This window comes from Perca flavescens, chromosome 6, assembly GCF_004354835.1.
Source record: "Perca flavescens isolate YP-PL-M2 chromosome 6, PFLA_1.0, whole genome shotgun sequence".
NCBI lineage: Eukaryota > Metazoa > Chordata > Actinopteri > Perciformes > Percidae > Perca > Perca flavescens.
In genome coordinates, this window is record NC_041336.1 from 30,197,683 (window position 1) to 30,220,860 (window position 23,178).

The 23,178-nt window shown below is 42.6% G+C and overlaps 1 protein-coding gene across 3 annotated transcripts in view; it reads right to left on the minus strand.

Annotated features, from left to right (window-relative positions):
• The window catches only part of rspo2 (R-spondin 2), a 68,930-nt gene extending 46,356 nt beyond the window's left edge, over positions 1 to 22,574 (minus strand). Inside the window, exons 1-2 of one of the 3 annotated variants that reach the window (XM_028581353.1) lie at positions 22,481 to 22,574; positions 21,584 to 21,929 (exon numbers count right to left, since the gene is read on the minus strand). In XM_028581353.1, the coding sequence (XP_028437154.1) occupies positions 21,584 to 21,683 (100 nt within the window). In that variant the 5' untranslated portion in view covers positions 21,684 to 21,929; positions 22,481 to 22,574. Of the gene's footprint in view, positions 1 to 21,583; positions 22,011 to 22,233 lie in introns of those variants that run through there. The other 2 variants (XM_028581351.1, XM_028581354.1) reach the window with 2 other exon arrangements.
• Between the last annotated feature and the right edge of the window lie 604 nt (positions 22,575 to 23,178).

Consider the following 23,178-nt stretch of genomic DNA (forward strand, 5'->3'; position numbering starts at 1 on the left):
TATAAACTCTCAGCAAGAAATCCAATAAGCATATTTCCCAAAATGTCAAACTATCTCTAAAACGTGTAAAACGAGTAACAAGTATAAGATAAGGCTAAATGCTACACTTCTGTTTAGCAAAGAAAGTAGGGTGAATTAAGGGTGATTGGGACATAAGGTAAAATGGGATAGCATAACTATATTGAGTTCATTATCTCTCCTGATAAGTGAAAATAAAACCTTTTTTTTTTGCTGACCCCTAGCTGTGACACCACATAATCAAAATGGTATGCCCTCATTGGTGTTACATCACCTAGGTGGGCGGGGCAAGCATCAAACAGGAGGTTGACCCTGAAATGCAGGGGGTAATGGAAATCAAATTGTGCAATAATTATCTTACACTAGTCTAAATCAATAATAAGATGTGCTGTCCCAATCACCCAAATGTTACATAAAAAAAGGTTTTGGATCAGTTTACACAAAAGTGTATGGCACGTCTCTTTGGAATGTGATAGAACCTTCTTTCCTCCGCAAATGGATAGCTAACGTTAACACCTTCAGTATTACAGAAATGTATCATGTGTTGGGAAAATTCTTTAAATAAATGGAAAGAAAATGTACACAAGATGAAAATTCCAAAACTGTCCCAATCACCGTTAATTCACCCTACTACTGTTACTAGCTAAAAGCTTAGCTATGTTACAGTAGCAAACGCAGACAAAAGTCATAAAGTCAGCAAACTGACTCAATACTGTTTGTCAGATAGCGTTATTAGTTTGTTAACATTAGCTAACATAGCCAACATAAGCTAGTGGTCATACCGGACCAAGGCTGCGATAGCACCTCGAGTGTATTGATGCGTTTTACTGCTTATTAACTTAAATCCTAATTTGTAAGAGGAAACATTTGTTATTTCTCCTCTCAAAAGGTACATAGTCCTAACCTGGATGCCAGCCGAATTTAGCCCCGCCCACAACATTCGAGGTCGGAATCTGAGTATGACCATGTCAGGCTAACATAGTCCCTTCAATTGAATGTTTTTGCTGGTTAGGGTCATAGTGGCCACCAACTCTGTCTTAGTTTAGCTTACATTAAATCAAATTTTCCGTCATTTTATAATATAACTGTACAGAAAATGGCATCTGCACAGTGTTGGTAATCTCTGTCCTGTGTTTCTCAACTTGCAGCCAGTCAGATAGAGCCATTGACAGTGTTTCTGAGTCAATCTGGAAACGCTCTGTGCACCTTTCGCCCATCTGTCCAACTGAACTCATTATGGCTCTCACCCCTGCACTCTTTCCAACTCTATACGAAGACCCCTCAGTTAGTTCGCTTCCTTATTAATATCTTTATGATGGATTATGACTTAAATCCCATGTCCTGGGTCAGATCCCACATCTGGATCCCCTGATGTGAAAGAGACCTCGTGATTCTTGTTTGAGGAAAATCTGAAATAAAAGGTGACCTAATCTCACGGTACGTGCTGCAGTCTTTTAACACCTTTTGCCACGTTGATGGACACTTGACACTAGCACCCTTGACCACAGCAGACACGTGATCGCCATGGAAAGCTCCACGGTCACACAGGAGGAAAAAGAACTGAGAGAATAACCTTGATGTGGTGGTCAAGTAACAGCATGGCCTCTCCACTGTGGGTTGTGGTCTTATAAAATGTTTTACAGTTCAGTCGGGCCTTGAAAACAACGGAATATCTGTGCACAGTCAATGTCAACATAGCTTAAACAATGCACTAAAACGACGCAAACCTCTCATCAGCTTAACGTTTGTTCCAGTGAAGGAAAAATCCATTCCGAAAGACAGCTTTAACACTTGACCAAAAATAACTACTGGCATTTAGAGACTTTATTTTTGGTGGTGGATTTCATATAATAACGGCACAGCTATTAAGTGGTTACACCAAAAAAATAGTGTAAATTGCAACACTTCATTACAATATAATGCATGAAACATCACGCATTTAGTGGGATTTTCCCTTAACCTCTACACATGCTAAAAGACTGAAACCAAAAATGTGTCTCTCTTATCAATGTTTCTTCTTCGTTTTCCCTTTCTCTTCCTGCTGAGTGGCACGGGTCATCTGTCTTTGATTCTCTTGACGGTGAGACTCGCTTCATACGCCATTTTTGGTCAGCGCAGGTGCGAAAAGGACTTAACGACACTCAGGAATGGAAGCACAACGGGAGTTCATCGATGACTCACAGGGATAGACTTTAGCACTCTCTGGGCAGGCACTAGAAGATGAGCATGTGGTTTATCTTTCTTGCCAGCTCTTCCTCTCTCGCCCATCTTTATTCACTCTTTCAAAGAAAAAGGTTGACATTCTTGTGAAACGCCCCAGTCATTTTGGACTCATCTCCACCGTTTTTTCAGCAACTTGCTCCATACCTAGTGTAGTTCCATGAATGCAACATGATCTAAGATCTGTAGTCAAGCATTAAAGTACAGCTGCAAATGGAAATTGGCGAGCATCATAGAAATTATGGATGAACTAAGGATTTTGAAAGACTTTGCAGATTTAGTAAATATAAAACTTGAAAATTGTGTCTAAAGAAGTTAGATGATGAATAATGACATTGGTTTATATCTGAAGACTGGACTTGATAAATGATGGCGTCTTTGTAAATTTGTGCCAAAAACACATTGGACTTTTACTGCATATCTATGTGGAGTATCATAAATAATTTTATAGCTTTTAGTCGTGAGAGTCCCAAGATGATACACGCCACATTTGGAAATGATTAGTTCAACTGTCTGAGAGGTGTTTGCAAATAGATTTTTCACAAAATTCAAAAAATCAGAGAATTCCAGAAATCTAACAAGGAAAAAAAGAATGCAACTACGTGCAAATGATGGAGCCTCGCTACTATTTTTCTGCTGTGGGTCTAAAGACATTCATGATCTAATCGATAGATTTTCGCCTTAACCAGGCATCAAAATGAAAGGACCTCAGTCAACAATAGAGCAGGAAATAAATTAAGAGAAAGAAGACTTGCAAACAAATTATGGAGATTTAGAGTGTCTATAGTGCCCTTGAAAATTTAGCTGACATTTTTTACTTTATTGTAAAAGTTTTTCATCCCAAGAAATCCTATTATCTGTGGGGAATGTGTGCCTCATGTCAGAGGACAGAGGAAAGATAACACAGATGGATGTTAAGATTGTGATTAGCATTCGGTATATGTCATAAAAATCTGTTTAGGTGCCGGAAACGATCTATTTTTTTTTCCAAGTTCCTAAGTCTTTGACAGAAACTGATACAATACAAACTATGAAGTACAAGTGCAAAGGAAGAAACGAGCCCCAAAAGAAAGGGTAAAGTTTGAACTTTTCATATTCCAAATATTTTCAATATTTACACTCCCTCAAATCCACTCAAGCTGTGGGAAAAATGTGTTTTTCCCCTAATAGAAGGAAGAAAAGGGAAAAGAGGAAAAAGGTGGGTGGAGGAAAAGGTGGAGTGGCTCCGATTAGGCCACATGTTGGTAATTTATCACACATAAACCTCACACCTAATTTTCACACCTGTAGCTCAATGTGCTGGAAGTCTAGTAATTCACTCACTCACACACACTCCCACACCTCCCACACACACACCCACAAACCCCCACCCCCCCCCCCCCCACACACACACACACACGCACGCTGCTGAGTTGCACCTGGCTGTGGGTTTCCCTCGGTGTGGGAGGAGAAGCAGGACATCACAGACGAGGATCAGTAAAGTTAGCGGGCATGCTTGGGATTTTTGCACCCCATGATGTAGCATTGCTCTGTCTCTCCCACCCTAACCCGAGTTCACTCTCCCTTCCCCATTTGTCATCACCTTGACTAACCCCATCCCGACTTCCAGATCACACATCTGAGACACAGAAAGTGTTGGACGTGAATTGTTCATCCTTGCCAAAAAAGCACAGCATACTGTAGCTGCAAAGCCAGATGGGAAAAACTCATTGGCAGCGCCAGGGAGGGGCGTGGGGGGTGCTGTAGCTACCCCCTAGAATAGCAATAACACCGCCCAAGTAATTGCTGTGGTTTATTTGTTATCTTTATTTTTCCTGTGTTTATATCATAATTTATATTCAAAAAAGTATACATTAATAAACCAAACTATGATAATAAAACTATTTTTAGATTAAAAAAACATAAAGCCAACACAGGTGATCTGATTCGGCCAATGGGCGCGCACAGTTAAACTATTGACCTTACTTGCGCAGTATTTTACGCAGAAGATGAAGAGCGCAATTTTTTGGTAGCCGTTAGCATTAGCAAAGTGGGTGTAATCGGGGCTTAATTTGAGCTGGAACACGCCTAGAACATGTTCCGGCACCTCCGACGTTGGATCCGGAACCTTTTTTATTGGATCCGGCACCTCCTGTGTCACCAGGAAAAATTTATCGCCTAAATGAAAAAAATAAACTACTGTTTGTGTAGTGTACAATGCTGTTATCTGTTTTGTTAGTTGTTATTCCCCATTGAATTTCCTTGTGTTTGCATTTTCGATGCGTTTTTAGGTGAATTTTCAGGGTAAGACGGAGGGGAGAGGGATGGAGGGATGGAGGGATGGAGGGATGGAGGGAGGGGAGGCACTTCAACAGCGCGGTGCTGCACTTCAAGTGACACAAGCGCTTGTGCTGGTTGAGATTGCTGTTATAGCCTCGTTTAACTCTGGAGAAAAATGGCAAAGAGACAACAAAGTTTGCTTAACTTGTTCAAATACGCTGGCCAGTCGGATCCCAAACAAGCAAAAAACGTTTCTGCCGATCAAGAATGTGGAGACCACGGTGGGTTTCTTGGTAAATTTAATAGTCCGATGGATAACTGCTGCTTGTGAAGACGATTGTTGCAGTGTATTTTTTTTCGCACCGATGCAGTGCATGTTCTGAAATAAAAATAAATATTGCCCTCATGTACACACAGCGTTGTTTAGGTTTTTTTTAGTCAGCAAAGCTACTCAGTCCCTCCAGAAAAACGCGATTATGCGATCGCATAATTCAATGCACAATCAGCCAAATTCCGCATGTTTATGCGGGGCCGCATTTTTTCAAATACGCCGCACTTTCGCCGCATAAATTGCCGATTTCCGCGCAAAATATGCTGGGCTTGCATGATTTCATAATCCTCGCATTTGTGTTGCAAAAAAGTCACATATATCTTAGCAGAAAGTTGAAAAAGGTTGCGTTTACTTCACACAAGAGCAGCCATTTTCCCCTGTTGCCATGGTAACGTTATGAAGTGACGTAATTACGCAACGTGTACTTCATCGAAAAGATCGAAAAGCAGGGTGTTGGGAGGTTGAATTAGACATGTACTTTGAGTCTCTTAAGTTGGTATCAGAAAGCTATCTTAATATCTGATGTCTACTCAAATCTCTTTAAGTGCTCCTTGATATTATTAACAATTTTTGAAAGTCTGTCTCTTTTGTATCTTTTATTTCCCTCTGTTTAGGCTATTACTTTTATTTTTACTTTCATATTATATTATTTGTATAGGATTTTTGCCTGCAACAATCACAAAAAAACTCTGCGTTTTTCTGGAAGGACTGGTAATTTTTATTTTTTTGTTCAATTACCTCCAACCCCCGTTTTTAGTCACTGGATCCAACCCCCCCCCCTCTGTGCTCCAGGACCTCCCACTTTACAAATTAAGCACTGGGTGTAATAATGGATCGTTTTTTACTCCCTAAACATCCACGTGTAGAGACTCTAACAAAACCTGGAAACTAGAGAGACTGTGAATCTAATAGGGCTACAGGTGATGCTAATAAGTCTCATGAAGGTGTAGATACAACGCTAGTGTTCACTGACCAGGACCAGGAACAGTCGCCGGAGATAAGGAAGGCGAGGCCGTGCCCGCGATTACTGCTGAGGATGCTAACATTAGCAACCATCCCCAAGAGGGCCCGAGATGACCAGTTCTTCACGTCTTTGTTAGAAAGAGCACGCTTAGACGACATGTATGACCCGAAAACACACGCTTTCTATCGCACATAATTAGGCACAGGTTGTGTAATGGAGATGAAACTGCTTTTCAACAGAGATAAATTATGTCTTGAGAGGTGTGCCAGTTCTAAACCCCAAACACACATCTTTTCTAGACAACAAGGCATACTGAGGACATACTACACCAGCACTCAGGAGTTGCTATCCCTCATGAGCCCCGTACAAAGCAGAGATGGGGACTGGAGTTCGAGACACGGACTCGAGTCGCACTTAAGTCGCTCACACAGTGACTTCAGACTCTACTCGTGAACAATCCTAATTTTTAGCAAACGTCCGTTAACTAGTATGCCTTTCTGTTGTTATTTTTTCTGGTGTGTCACATTTAACGTCACGAACATTCCAGAAAAAACAAGGTTAGTTAACAACAGAAAACAGCATGGAGGTTAGTGAAAATGTTACAGCGGTTACTTATTTTGATATACCTGTTACATCTTCAGTCTCTCTTTTTAAACTCCGTGCCAAATAATTTGGAACAATGTTCGAGTTCGAAAAGGGTTGGAAGTTACCCACGGAGTTTACCAGCGTCATAGCATCGCACCGGAAAAGTGGTGAAAATAAGTTTGTCCACTCGGATGCGGGTGTTTATATTACTGCCAATCACAGCTGGAGCCAATAAATTCCCGTGACTGCAGACTCATTTGTTTGTTTTTTGGAATAAATGCTGATTGTACCCTTTCCCGCTAAAGACAAAAGCCAGATGTATGGGTGTTAGTTGTTTTTATCCAGTGGGAAAACATTCAATCGCTGACTGCTGATCGATTTACGCCGCCTTCCCATTGGCACTTGAAATCGGCTCCGATACAGCTGCGAAACGACCGGAAGTCATTCATTTCCTGTGGAGGTTCGCAGACCGCGTGCGAATGGGATCCGAACGAGTGCGGTGCGAAAAAGTTTTTGTCAGTTGGTCATCCGGATGCGTTAAAAATTTGTAACTCTTGAGACAGGCTACGTACGATTTCTATCCGACAAAATTCCAGCGGAAGTTAGCATTGCTATGGTACTGATAAACAAACCTGCTAATGCTAATTGCTTAGCAACAGCCATCGAACTATTGACATTATACCGCGATATCACATTTAACCGACCTGACACGTCAACGTCCTGGGCAACTTTTCTCCACGCAGCAGCCTTTCTATTTATATCTCGATAACACTCATCAGAGAGGTCGCAGAGAATCGTACATTCAGACACTTCGTGAGCTTAGAATTATAAGGTTCTATTTCCGTTTAGGGTAGTTCTGAGATACTGCGCATCAAAGTTTTTACATCCCAGCTGACAAAACTGTTATGTAGTATAATCTACTATTAATAACTAACAAAATATTTTCTTATACAAAAATAACACCACACAGGCATTAATAAACACCTAATGGATCAGATTATGTCAAACACTCAATTTCGACCAAAAGTGGAGATAGAACCTTATAATTCTAAACTCACGACTTCTCAGTCCTTCTAGTCTCTCCGACATTTTTGTGAGTCGTTTCCAACACTTTTCAACGGTGTAGTACAACGTCCGCTGGGGGCATATTGCGTATTACGGAGTTGATTTCAAGTACCAGTGGGAAGGCGATGTTAACTCTAAGCTTTTACATTTGCTGTTTGATGATAATTTCACGTAGACACACAAAGTGCTGAGTTTTAAAATTCCTGTTTGTTTGAAATAAATAAATAGAAGAAGCTGGTAGTTAGCATGAGCACATGAGCGCTGCCTAAACCAACTCAAGTTTCATCAACAGAATGGGAGAAGACGTCATACTGTTCGCTTGACATGTGATCTAAGTGGAGTACACCACAGGGGGCAGATGGCAAAGACATGGTCTCACTTTCACACATGGTGCCTGCCACAAAAAAAAAAAAAAAAAAAAAAATAGCCTTATTTTTTCCTCCCCCAAAAAACTGGGCTGGATCTAATATCTACATTAGGTCTCTCATGGGAAAAGAAGACAACTTACTGTGACTGGTTTTCTCACATACCTCAAGGAACAGCCGCACCATTATTTGATTATTGTGGTGCTTAGAGGGTTAAATATTAGACTAATACTGATATTTTGCTACTCAAGCGGTCACCAGCCAATATGTTTTCCAGTTGTCTTTAAAGGTCCGATATTATGCTCATTTTAAGCTTCATACTTGTATTTAGATTTTCCCCTAGAACATGTTTACATGCTTTAATGTTAAAAAAAAAACACATTTCTTTCCTCATACTGAGTATACCTCTGTATGAAACGCTCAGTTTTCAGTTTAAGTCCCCGTACCAAAAAAGTCCAGTCTGCTCTAATTGGTCAGTGTTTCAGTGGTCTTCCGCATCTGCATTCTCAGAGTCCTGCACCGTCATTGCAGCTGGGGAATGACTGTAACGGCCCTGTAGTGGCACTTTATACCTACAGTAAATATAGAATAGTTTTGACATCACAACTGTACGGAAGTCCTGACGGCTCCTTTAAAGGGACTGAGTACGGGCTGTGTGCCTTTCTCTGTGGATTGGGCAGTTTGATATTTTCACACACACAAACACACACACACACACACACACACTTGAGACAGAGGTTCATCTGAGGTGTTTCACAGGCCTGATATACAGTTTGTTTTGTTGTGTCCAGATGAGAGCGCCACCGACAGGTGGCGCGTGTCAGGATCACGTCTGGCCTCATGTTCTCACACAACAAAACTGCACCTGAATGGCTGGCACTGCCCGGGATTCTTAACACGAACCGGCCTGTGTTGGCTCTAAAGGGCCACACTCAGCCCTCAGGAGCAAACATGTCTTTTCTACAGTGCCCTTTGAGGAAGACATGGAATAAATGCTGTGGTCTCCACAGGCCAAAATGGCACACATAAAGCAAAATGAAAAAGACGACTGTGATGCAAAGATAGTTTCCTATCAGTAAAAGTACTATGTGTCCTTCTGGCTGTGGAAATGTCATCTGTTGCCACAAAAGAAAGTGAGCTTTGGTATGCAGGTGAGCTAGAATCTAACAAAGGGGTTAGATGTTGCGATAACAACAAAACTTTTGGATGAAGAAACAGAGACTCGCATCCAAAAATCTCTGGGTGGCATGAGGTCGCTAAGTGTATCATTACATGCAAGCAACAGATGCATGGAGCTGTACCTGTCTTGTGCCTACACGCCACAGTGTTTGCTGCTACAAATGAGCAGCAAATTGGGTTGTCGTGTATTGGCTGCTGTTACAACAATGTTCCAAAGTGCTGGATGTGCCAAGGAGCTATGCAATAAGTCAACCACAGGAGTTGTCTCATCTTCTCTAAACAGTCCTGGAAAAAAACCCCTTCTTAGATGTAATCTCTTATTCTGCAAAAATAACCCCTCGACCTGTAAAGTTATGTAAGCTCTTTTTAGGGAACATACTCTTCTAGACACCCATATGCATATGTATGTGTGCCCTTGTGCTCGTTGATGATGATAACCAGCCCCACATTGTCCAGCAGACTTCATGCCAGTACCATCTCTAAAGCCATTAGCTAGTAAACATGTAAACTACATGTGACCTCTGTCTACAGATACCTATAAGTCATGACTCCTGCTGGTGACAGATGTTTACACAGCTAAGGCTGCCGCTCCTGAGACCTGGCCCCAGTCCAAATAAAATAATATCCAGTTAAGGAGACGTCAGCCAACATGTAATCCAAGTGCATAACTAGAGGGGTGGCGGGGTTAGGGGGTGGTGAAGGAATCTGGAATATGTTAATAGTTTCTTATTCTTTTAAAGCTTTATACTTTTTTTCCCATCTAGCATTTGTCACTACCACAGCCTTGTTTCATTGTCTGGACCCTAAAACAAGATTCGTGAGACACCCTGATGGAGAAAGAAAAGTCAAAAGCAGTCACCACAATTTATGTCCTCTTTGACAAAGCGCGACATAAAAATGTGCTGTGTTCAAATCACAAGGCCGATTACAAATAGATTTCTACTCTCTTTTTACACTTCCACTCTTTTTACACTCTGTGTGTGTGTGTGTGTGTCCTGAGCCTGCATGGCGTGCAGCCAGAGCGAACAACAAAAACATACACTGGCTTAAGTCAACACAGACAACAACAAGACAAACTACAACAATGGCCACAACCACACGACAACAGCCCATTCTGGTGTATACGGGGCCCAGTGGCGGAGAAACATCTCGGTTTAGGAGAGCAACTTACAACTCAACTGCATTCAGCGAACTGTACAGTATTTATTATGAATATAAATAAAAAACGTAACAGCGAAAACTCCACTAAGACAAAGCTGCTTTATGAACTTAACATTCTCGTGATAAATGAATGCAACATAAAGTGTCATGGTTAAGTGATTGAGATCTGATGATTAAGAAGGACAAAGCCTTTGATCCACATTATTTTCATATTCACCAAACCATTCAGTGACCACTGCACTGTAGCATCTGCATTTATTTAGATTTTTTTACTTTAATTTGTCACCCAGCTGTATTTCACTCATGCAACCAAACTGCAACAACCACGGAAGCAAATTGCAAGCTGTAATTGGATTGACAAGATGTTGGATCCACCCACAAAAGGCTGATTGTGAAAGGTGTCAGCAAGGACGCCATTCAGTCTGGCTGTACTCAGAGTGTAACAGTCCCACTTTCAATGGTAGGATTTGCAAAGCCAAACACAGACAATCCTAACCTTAAATATGCTCTAAAAAATATGTTTTAGATTAACAATGGATCAAATGACTATGTGTAATACGGAAGGTGTTACTCATAGTTTCGAACACACAGATAATTATCGTTCAACTTTGTGATTCCCCTCAACTCTGCTGCGCTTCTTAGCATCTTTCAGCTCATTGCTTTGGTTTCACGACCGGCAACTTTACTGCGTTCAGTCTCAGCGCACGTATTGATGCCGTTTGTAGACACAGCAGGTTGTTTTTTAGCAAAAGAAAACTCACTGTAAACTACCTGTCCAGCAACAAACAGCAGACAAAGTTAGTGACTAACAGGTGAAAATAGTGGAGCATTTAACATTAGCAGCTAAAGTGCCACATATTTCCCTCAGAAGGATGGTGGAAACTAGGGTTGGGCATCGAGAACCGATTCCTACTTGGAATCGTGTCAAAAATTACGATTCCATCGGAATCGTTTGGAGGATTTGGTTTCAAATCTGATCATGGGTTCCAAATTTAACATGCGCAAGAAAATTTGGAACGTGGAACAAGGCAGGCCTGCTTGGTTCTTTCAGGGAATGATTGTAAAGATTTACAAAGAATATGTTTACTGAATATGAGGCATTTACTTTCTAACTGGGATGTTTCGGGACCCATTGGCGGGGATACACTGGTAAGAGCATATTACGTTTAACCATATATCGAGCTAAATTATATCGCTCAGGTTACTGTATTGTGTGGCGTTTTCTTTTGCGGGGCTGCAAATGTTCCACCAAAACAGGTTCCTTCCCGAGACTATTTTGCAGAGCCACCGTCGCTGCGTCCGGAGCTAAGCGCAGCCCAAGACGACTGTGATTGGTTTAAAGAACTGAATGTTCCAGAATGTATGTGTGGTAAAGCCAGACCTTACTCTCAGCGCTGGCAATGCAAGACTAGTGGAGACAAGACCCCCCCACCCTAGGGTGACCAGATTTCCGGGAGCTGAAACCGGGACACTTTGAGTGTGACCGTAGTGCTTGTGCACGCGCACACGCTTTTTAACGTGAACATGTGCCAGCCGAGGTCAGACATAGACAGTAACTTCATTATTTTGATCATAGGCTCCTCATCTAATAATAAATGTTTTTTTCGGTAAAATTAACAAAATTGCAGCAACAGCCTTTTTCAGTTCAGAATGAGATTTATGTTGAGACTTTTCTAAAAAAAAGATTTTTTAAGTGTTATTTATTCCAATAACACCAAAAGAATTAAAATGATTGAAAATTTTGAGCATTAAACACTTTTTCCTGCATTCTGGTGAATTTTTATGCATCTATTTCTACCTTTTTCTGAATCAATGTATGCTGCAAATATCGTTATGTAAAGAGAAAAATAGATTACAATCCAAATATAAAAACATAATATATTGAAGTAAGGCTAACAGGCATTATGTATTGCTTTCAAATATTATTCTCCTTTGGATGGACTTTTCTAATTATAGCTGAGTCAGCACACATGTAGCCTAGGCATCATTTACTCCTCCCTCCTGTTTTGCTCTTTTGTTGTTAATGTAGGCCTATTAATAAACCCCTGGACTGTAATATTTCAGATGTGTTTGAGCAATGTCCAAAACTGTGTGCACATTCAAAATACAGTATATCTGTGTTCTCTGTGATTTGGAGGAGTCGTGATTTTGAGAAAAATAAAGTTATAATAGGCTATTACAAGAATAAAGTCACTATTTCAGAAATCTACCTGCACCATAGTCTGGTTTTACGTGATTGCTGTGGCTCTCAGACCTTCTGGCAGACACAGAGCCCTGTTTGGGTGTCTGAATGAGACAAAGAGTTTAGCTAGGGAAGTGGCCGTACGCTGCTCTACATCGGAGGTGGAAAACCGAATCTACTGCAGAAATACACGGAGCACAAACGCAACACATCTACCGCAGCATGTCGACAGCAGAGCGCATCCGTTATAACCTGAGGCTGCGCTGCATTTTACAGAGAGAGTGGACACTAAGAGACGCACAGGTCTTCTTCAGAGCTCCGTGTGGTTGAGTCTGAACAATAGACTGTAAAAACATCACGTCACAGGAACTTCAAACTAAATCATTAGTATTCCGCTCCTTAACTTTGTGTTGATGGCATCAATGTATTATACTGATTTGACTAGGATTCCTCCGAAAACTTCACCCGGCTTTCACAGCTTTTCCTCCACGTAGAGACGTTTGCTAGGTGATGGCAACAAACACAGCATGGTCGGACCCTGCATGTAGCTGCCCGTTCTATTCGCCTCGGAAAAATAATCTGGAAAAAGTTACATTTGGGGCTACACTCAAAACATTCGGGGCTCAAGCCCCAGCAAAATCGTCTGACTCCGCTCCTCCTAAAACCGGGACATTTTAGCGTCCCGACAGGCTTTTGTCGTTTGTCGACATTAACTTCAAAATCGGGACTGTCCCGGTCAAATCGGGACTGTCCCGGTCAAACCGGGACGTATGGTCACCCTACCCCACCCCCCCTATGGACGCACATTTGTTGCATTGCCACAAACACAACTCCACCTTAATGCTAACGTTGCTTTGTATCTGGTATCTGCTGGATTTGTAGTTGAGCAACGGTTTGCTAACAAGTAAGCCACATCAGCTTTTAATGGAATGATATAGTGTCAAAGTTTTGTTTAACTTGTTTCCGCTGCCCCCAAGTGGCCAAGAAATCCGTTGCTGCAGGTTTAACCATCAAATAACACTTACTGCTTACTGCTTGACACCTAGCTAGGATGCTAGCAAGTTAGCTAGTAGTTGTGTAAAGACATAACGGAGGTGCTCTCTTTTCACAGACACAGCTCATCAAGAGGAGCGACAGTTATTGTGGTGTGAGCTTGAACAACTCTGGCGGAACCAGCGATAAACTCTGCTGCCATGAGGCAAAGTATTACGTACTGTAGCTTCCGTTACATAATTGATCTACAGTCTTATTGCTTTGCTCTGATAACAGACAGATGTATGTCTCATTCGTTCAATCACTCCTCTGCCGCTCTGTGCATCCTCTCTTCCCATCACTTTGCTCCTTCTATTATGATGATAACATAAATCTTCAGGGGATGACCCTCTAAGACCTCTTTACATCTGACATGCACGCTATGTTGCCCTCTCTGTCCCCCCTCCCCACCCATCGCCCCCTTCGCTCTCTGTCTTCCTCTCTCACTCTCTCTCCTCAGAGTGAGTCAGAGAGACAATGAGCTCAACGTCGAGGCCCAGTAATGACTCCCAGCCTTGTTCCTGATTAAAAACACACCGGGTGCTTCTGCACTCCGCAGGCAGCCATGAGGCCTTCCCCTCTTCACACCACAGGGCCTGAGAGCTGGGAGAACAAGCCAGCCTCAACACAGCTCCATCAACCCAAAAAAAAAAAAAAAAACTAAAAACTAAACAAAAATCCAGTGTAAGCCTTAACCACTGTAGCATTCAAAGTTCCTGTCCCAACTAGTCCAGGTCTAATTCCGCAGGCAAGTCTTCATTTAATCTAAGGGTGCTCAATTACCATCATTAACCCCAACCTCAGCCAAAACCATAACAGAGGCTGCCTACAGTCCCTGGCTCCAATACATCAAGGGTGGGGAAAAATATGTCCCGTCACATATTTGCACGTCTTTTAAAGTGTGTTGGGTTCATCTTTCACACTTCTTCATCATCATCATCATCATATTGGTAAAAAAACTAACAAATTGCAAAGCATAGCAATGCCACAGGTTTTCTGTGACTCGACAGATGGACACGTCAGACAGTGAGCATGCGAGAGTGGGGGCAGCTGCACCTTTACCTCTCCATGTCCATACTTGGGTGGCTAAATTACAGGCGAGCTCTGCATGGAGACTCTTTATTGCATCTGACCAGCTCACTTCCTCTCCATACCAAAGGCATTGCATGCTGAGCTTTATTTTGATGTGGCGTGTAAGCATAATTAGAGGTCCCATAAAAGCGGGGGAAGGAGTCTTGTCCATCTGTCGAGTGTTAAGGGGTGGGCACGGGGGTAGCGATCAGAGCCCAATGCCTCGCTGTTGTTAATGCGGCAGCCATCCGAACAGGCATTGATGCGAAGAGCCTTTAGCGCCAAACTAGAGGGTGTGTTTGTTTCTGCACTCGACGGTGTATTTTCTCAAGCGGCCTCCTTGAGTTTCAGATTTCCAGGCCTTGCAGATCGATGCAAAGTAGGTACTAGTCGGCACGCGCACAGAGGAACACACATGGCAAACAAGGGCAGATTCAGAGTGCGGCCTTTTCCAGAAACATTAGACATTAAGCATCCCTAAATCTCCACGCCTCTTTTAGGGCAGGTGAGAAATCAAATGTATGGCCTTGTCAGATCGACTCAGTTACTAAATAAAAAAGCAGTTTACAGAAAATACACTTATGTACTTTCTTGCCGAGAGTCAGATGAGGTGATGGATACCACTCTCACGTCTGTACAGTAAATATGTAGGTACAGCCAGCAGCCAGTTAGCTTAGCTAACCGTGAAGACGGGGAACAGCTAGCGTGGCTTCATCAACACCTCTATAGTTCACAAATTAAGTTTCACGTGGGGTTATGGGCTGGATTATTTCTCGGCCCGGGACCAACAAACTTCTTGGAATCTCATCTGGTTGCCCTGGCATCTGCTCTCTGCCAAGAAATAGTAAAAGGATTAATGTTCACACAATTTTTTTTTTTTTTTGTTAAACTAACAAGCCATGATGGTTAATTTGTGAGCTTTAGAGGTGCAAGTAGGTGGATTTGGTTAACATTCAGGCTAGCTGTTTCCCCCTGCTTTCAGTCGTCATGCTAATCTGGACATAGACAGACCACACAGACATCAGCAGTTAAATGCTTAATCTAACTAATAGAACAACAGTTCCTTCATTACTTTTAGCTTTGGCCTACTATTTCAACAGTTTATCCATTAGGCTACTTTGAGCTAACCATTTCAACAGTTCATTGTTTTTAAGCTAAGAATTAGCTAACTAGTTTTCACATTTGGCGCTTACTAAAGACACCAATTTATAATTCTGTTTATTTTCCACCTCATATACACAACTATGTAGACAGACCTCACAGACATGAGATTGGTATCGATTAGGGCTGCACAACATATCGTTTTTTTATCGTCATCGCAATATTAACTGCCGCAATACACATATCGCGAGAGGCTGCGACACATCGCGAAAGACATTCCGACTTTTTTTATTGAGTACTAAACGGCACTTTAAAATGTAACTGTCGTTCTTTTTTCAATGGTGCCCTTTATATTCAATTTAATTCAATGTGTTCCGTAAAAAAATGTTGGAGGTGATTTCCTTTTATTTGTTTTGAATTCAACAAGCAATTCGTTGTATTTTAGCACAATACTGAAAGCAGAAGAAATGCAGAAATGAGTACACTTCAATATCTGTTTATTTATCGCAAGTAATATCGCATCCAACAACGTTAGCCTATCGCATATTGCATATTTTTCTCATATCGATTTTCTCATCTAACTCTTGACAATAAGCCAATATGTGGATTTTCAAAAACGTCCACGTTTAGGTTCAAGTTTGATTTAGTTACCTTTTTTTTTTTTTTTTTTTTTAAACTGCAAAGGGGAAATCGTTCATTTTCAAACAATTCCCATGATCCAATTTATTGGGCAGAAAACACAATGGATGCCTATTGTCCCCACGTCATTAGCTCTAAACAGCTCTTCACTGAATTCTTTTAGAGGTGTGTGTGCTAGTAATGTGAGAGGTAAGTAGTCTGGAAGTGCATTTCGGTGGAAGCCTGAGGGGCTCCATCTCCGGCTCTGGGCAGCTCTCCTACCTGCGAAGCCCTTGTATGAGTCATTTTCTTTTTTGCTCCTTTAGTGTTGTTGTTTTATGTGTGGAACTTAGAAATGATTCCCACATTAGAATTTTTACGGCCCAATAAACTTGAGAGAATCGGACCAAATTGCCTGGTCATATTTAGCAGCTTTATAAGGAAACGTATTAAGGTGGAATTGCTTCTGGGGAACAGGCATAGGTGAGGGTTACAAAACTGCCCTCTGGTTAAAGAGGGACACTGCAGTTTTTTGTCTGCTGCTCGGGAGGTTCCAAATCACCGTGAGGAAATATGGAGTGTTTTATACGATTTGATATAATAACTTCATTTTATTTCATATTTCCGAAAAAGAAGAAGAAGAAAAAAAAGTTTTACAGTGTGGTAAAATGTAGCCTGAAATAAAACCATCTGTTTGGCATTTAGCTTTGCCAGCATATGGGATTCTCTGATGACAGTGATTGAGGGTAGACGAGAAGATCCCTTCGTGTATTTCCCCCCTCAGGGACCAAATCCGCTCACAATGAATGGTTCTTCGTTGCGGTGCGGTAGATGGAAGCCTGCAGAAGTGTTACAAAACAAGCTTAGATAAATATAGAGAAATATAAATCCTGTCTCCCACCTCCTTGTCTTGTTCACGTCACAAACCTGCTACATAAAAACGTGGGATAAGGGATCACCTAGCCAATTCAACTCATTTTGATAAATTGAATTTTTTTAGATTACAGGTATGAGGGTTGTTTTTTTTCTGAGGGGGAAAACAGAGAAAAACTGAAACGGATCATCCTGACTTTGTCACGTGGTGCCCGAAAGAATCTCTCTCTCTGTGTGTCTCTCTCTCTCTCTCTCTCTCTCTCTCTCTCCAGTAGAAAGTTCATGCCACCGCATGTTGTTTTTTTTCCCTCTGCTGGGGTTTTCTGCAGTGTAGCATGGCATGAGCGCACTGAGGAGCCTTTCACCGGCTTCATCTGATACCGCTGTGACTCGGAGCAGGAGCTGCGCTACAGGCCGGGATCGACATGCATGGGTTAGTAGGTCACACAAGGAGCTAGTCTTTCGACAGAGTTCGGAGGCTGGGTCAGACTAATGTGATTTATCAATACAGCGCATAAGTGAATCATTGTCCTTAATGGCCATGATAATCCCCAAGACAGACCGTGGACGTGATTGGTCGAGGGGTTTGGGGTGGGTGAGGACGAGGGTGGGGGGTATACATTGTTCTGGACTTGATGTCTTGATTAGAGCATCAGGAACTTGCACCTGCAGGGTGTCTCCTTGTACTCTTTTTCACACACACACACACACACACACAGATTTACACTTATGGAGGCTTGGCTGATGGGGCCTGGGAGAGAAAAAGACAGAGCTCTGTTTCTTGAGGTTGGAGCTCAGGCTCAGGTCAAGGCTCGGCTCGCTGTAATCCCTCTCAGGTGATGCTGTTCACATTCAGCCGTTTCCAGCTGATCTGCTTAAATATGCCTTCCTCATCCCCTAAAAAAAAAAAAAAAAAAAAAAAAAAAAAAAAAAGCCCCCACCTCTCCTCAACCGGCACCACCTCCTCCACGCTGTCACATCTCAAATCCCTTTCCGGCATTTCCTTTAAGCCATGAGTTTTAAAGAACACATTTGCACATCCAAACACTTCCTCTGTGCAGGTGCAAAGGACAATCACCATTTATTTAATAATCGGAGGATGCTGCAGCAAGAGCAGTGTGCGGGATTTTCTCTTTCTTCCAAGTTCTTTAAGCGACGAATAAAATAAACAAACTCCTTCTGTTTAACGGAATTCAAAAAAATCAGCTTCACCTGGATTCGAGTGGCATCATGTGAGAAAGCCTTGTTAACAGGTGCCGTCTACGGGGGCTTTTTCACTTTTTCCAAAGGCAAGAGTGGCAAGGCTGGTTTGAAAGCAGCCGTTTGGAGCGTTCCCTCTCCTCCCCGTTGGGCACTTAATCAATGTATTATATTGCACTTAAGTACCGGCTTCCAACATTAACACTTACACCCACAAACCTGGGACTATAGTGTGAGCTTTCAGCACACTGAGGCCTGGTTTCCAAGGCTTAGAAAGAGAGGCCACAGTGTTTGAATTACTTATCTGCATCCAAAGATTCTATTTTTGTTATTTTTTATTTTTTTATTATTCATACAGCCAAGAACTTTTGACTTAAGAATTTCCAAAATCTTTTTTTTTTTGCTTTATTATCAACAAACCGCAGTCAATTCACAAGTGACAACGAGAATCAAGTTTCCACACTCTTCTATATGGGATTCTTTGTCTATTCAGCCACAAATCACAACTATTTTATGTGTCTTCTGGGATCAAAAAGTCATCACACACGCCCTTGTTGCAGACGGTCATCACCGGTACAAAATGTCATGCACCTCTGACCTCACTCCCCACCCGCCCCACCCTGCTAGGCTGCAACACTGTTAAAGTAACAGATTACACAGTTTAATATGATCTGTAACATGCTGTGGCCCGCTGGGAATACAACTTTTGGATTTGTGGGTAGATGGGGAAGGGTACACAGTATCACATGGCAACTTTTCACCACTCACTACTGCTATTGCCTATTCATTACCTGTTTAAACGTCTCGGGGCCCCACTGTGTGTCTCTGTTCCTTCAGGCAGCATTGGTACTCAAGCCTGATTTTATGTAGTCAGCAGGTGGCATCATTAGCCAGAGAATAAAAATGAAAAGTAATACCCTTGCGTCTGGCTATGATATCATAGAAGGGCTCATTGGCATCATTTCACCACTTCTAGTGGGCAGGACAGGGGGTAAGGAGGTGTACATTTAATATGTTTTGTCGTCTGTTTTTCGTGAAGAAAGAAAGAAAAAAAATGTATATGCACAATTACCGCAGCCAAATGGGAGGTTGGGTCGTGCCATGCAGTGAGTGAGCGAGACAAGATCAGCCCAGAAAACCACAAAGATCCCAATCTTGCCTCTAGTCATACGTTTCAGCGGGCTCCAGTCGTACGCAATGACCGTTTTTCTCCTTGACATCCCCCTAATTATAATGGCATCTCCATCCCTTACACCTCACTTGGTCATGTGGCTGCATGCACACACAGTATTTCATGGGGAAACTTTTTTTTTTTTTTGCATGATGCATGTTAAAAATGAACAGGACATTTGTTAAATTATGCAGGATGTGTTTTGTTTCCCCGTGAAACAGCTACGCTTCGGGACCCGAGCGCGGCCAAATTGAGTTTCTAACGCGTCTGGGTCTCAACACTCCTGAACGGTTTGGATAGGTCTCCGTGCATGCCAGACAGGCTGTGTATAAAGCTGTCACAGGAACCTTGAGGGTTAGAAAAATATTCAAGCATTTCTGGGCCTATTGGACAATGATCTCTTACACAGGCTTCTTTCAATATAACCATGATAAATAAAGGAAGGAAGCAAATACCAAAAACTTGGCCAGCTGCCACTGCTTGCTAGAAGGGCACGTTTGGCCCAAAGTGCTGTTTCAAACACACACACACACAAATTCAACATTACTGTAAAGGCAGGGCCTGTACATATTTGCATGGGATTACTCTGACAAGTGTAACATCCGTTCTGAGAGCTGGTGGTAACAATGTGTAGCTTATTGTGCTCAGCCTAAAGCTGTTCTTAAAGGTCAAATGTGTAAGTTAACCTCTTGATCTCATCCCCATTGGTAACCCCCCCCCCCCCCTCTCTCTCTTTCCCTCTTTCTCACACAGCACACAGATAAGGAAGCACCTAAAGACAAATGTTAGGACTTGATTTGCTGCTTGACCATCCACAAATACCCTCCAGATCGAAGCAATTCCAACAACAACAAAAAAAAACGATCAAGCAACCTAAAAAAAAGAAAACATTCTATCTTGCTTACGCTATCTAAGATCACACAGTCCTCAGAGAAAGAAAGACAGAAACACACAGAGGAGAAGAAAAACGTGTGTGTGCCAGTACCCCGCAGTGATTGCCTGATTATTTGCAGATGGGCAGTGGAGGGCTCTCAGAGTGTGGAGGTTCCCCCTGGCACGCAGCGCATATGATTAAATATGTGATTGCCTTACAATTTACAAGACCCCCCCGCCCCTTTCTCTCTCTCTCTCTCTTGACTTGAAATGTTTCTACTGTACTGCCATACTGTGCGTAGTGTTTAGCGCTGCCCAAAAGTCCGCAACACGGTCCCCGTGCGCAAGCCTTCTCTCATGGTCACCCCGAGGGCCTTGGTGATGTGTTATGTCACGGGTCTGAGGAGGGCTCGGCGTGGGCCACTTTCCTAATCCCACTGTCTCCTCATTCATCCAGAGTATAGAGCAGTGTTTACAAAGGGGCTGATCCCCTCCTCAACTCCTGCGCCTCCGCTGAGCGATTGTTATGCGGGTTTCCTACCAACTGTTCAAAGTGGTTATGAGATCAATTAAAACCAGCTTAGGGAGCTGGAGTGGAGATGTGCAATTCATAAGTCAGAGGAAGGGGATTCCGTATCTATTCATTAAATAACTCCAACAATACGACCCCCTCCCTCTCTATAAGCCGCCAGCTCTCTATAGACCGATCCGCACCAGCAGCTTTTCTTTTTTTTTAGCAGTTCCACATGTAAATAATATAGGGACCAGGGAGCCTCTTTGTTGGGGCCACAACATTCGGGGATGCAGCGTTAACAGCCCGTCTGGCAACGTGGTTTAAATACAATTAGCCAATCCAATGACAAAACATGTTTTCATATTCATTTTTTTTTTAACTGCCACACGCGTGGCCACATTTTGCGCACATTTTACGCATTAGCTACCGGCTCAGAAATCGTTACATCATGTGGAAAATCTTCTTTTAAAAAGGCTGATTAATTACATAAAGCGCTGCGCGACTAAATTGTGGCTTAATTCCAATTTTCTTTCAGCGTGAATTTTCTGGAATGTCCCTGGTTTAGACTATAAGATGTGCTGGATCGGTAACTCTCACCTGTGCCGTTTACAACAAATCAAACGGAGATGGCGATCAATACTCCGCCTGCTCTGTGCGCTGTTCTGTGCAAACGCGGCCGTTTAACAGAACGTGAGAGCAACCCCGTTCAGGGCTGTTGCCTCCCGTGACCCACACAAACTCTTGAGCCATCTGTTAAAGTCAGCCCGCTGGATACTGGTCTAAAAGACAAGCCCGTGTTACCTCTCTTGTTTCTCCTCCAGCGGTGCGACGGCGCCTGACAGCTGCTGTACTCCATACAGTTCAATACGACCAGGGCAAATGAGAAGAGTCGAAACTGCATCTGGACGGCGATCGGTTGTTCGGACTCCAGTTAAAAAAAAAAAAAAAAAAAAAAAAAAAAATAGGTGCCAGCAGGGCTCGGGATGAATTCTCGGACTTTGTTATGTCCTCCCAGTTTCTTCTTTAGTCGATCCTCAACATGTGTCAAACATCAGACGCGATGCGACATGTTATCACGCCGCCGGTTGGGATCATTTTATGAAAGCGCGCTGATCCTCCAGTCACTAAAAGTGTCCGCTTTGGTGCGCTGCGGGGGGAGAATGACAAAGGAGGTTACAGCGTAATGAAATCAACACCTTCCTAAACAATGATGAGTGGGGTGATAAGAGGGGGATTCAAACTTTAAAAAAAAAAAAAAAAAAAAAAAACTCAAAGGAATAGATATTCTGTGTATTAATGTGTTGGAAGTTGGAACAATCACAGATGCAAAGGCAATGCGCGCTGCTCAAACGCCCCTTCCCAAGAAAAAAAAAGAAGAAATTAACATAAGCGCAATAGCCGTGCGTAATAGTCGCCAAGACGCTCCGTTAAAATAACGTGTCGGTGTATACCTTGCATCAGATGAAGTGTAATTCCGCTCCGGTCTACTTTTAGGTTCCCTCTGAGTGCAAGTGCGGCTCGGGAACACGCAGCATCCCTCTTTGTGTGAGAAACTTGTGTCTCCAGAAGAGAACAGAGGTCCGAGGAGGAGGAAAAAAAAAAAGAAAAAGGTGGTCGCGGACGGTGAAAAGGAGGGTGTGTGGAGGGGTGGGGGGGATTTCCTTCCCTCCTCTCTGAAAAAGCTTAGATTCCGTTTACCTGCGGTCCCCTCACTCAGACTTGTCCGCTCCGTGTCCTGTAGCGCAGCAGAAACAAACTCACATGTGTTGCTTTCTTTCCAAATGGGGGAGACGAGAGGCCGGTAAGTGAGAGTGGGTTTTGCGCGCCGCTGAGGTTGAGCGCTGACTCCCGACTGGTCCTGATGCTTGCTGCCTTTTTCCTCATATAGCGCCGTGCCGCTGTCACGTGTGGATGTTTTCTAGTCTTGTGTTTCTTCGTGTTTAAGATGTTGAAGATGACATTTAGTTAATCTCCCCCCCCCCCCACCACCACCACCACCACGCGCACTCACACACAGTGGCGGTACGAGGTGGCCTCTGGGTCCTAGTGAGCGTAAAAGCTGGAAACATCCCACAGGAAAAAAAAAAATGTATTTATTTATTTATTTTTTATTTTAAAGGGATATGGGATTGCAGCTTGTCTGTGGCGGGCAAACAATGGCTTTATTGCTTGCTATTTTAAGATCCAGAATATTCCTTTAATATTTCAACGGGAATCCCAATTTCGTATTATACGATGGCCGAATTACACTATACTTTTTTTTTTTTCCTTCATAAAGGCCTTCGTTTCAAATTGAAGTGTAGTGACCCGTCTCAATTGTAGATTAAAAAGGGGAGAGAATAATTGCGACACAGTCGATCTAACTCTCTCAGTTCAGCTTTTTTCCTCTGACGATA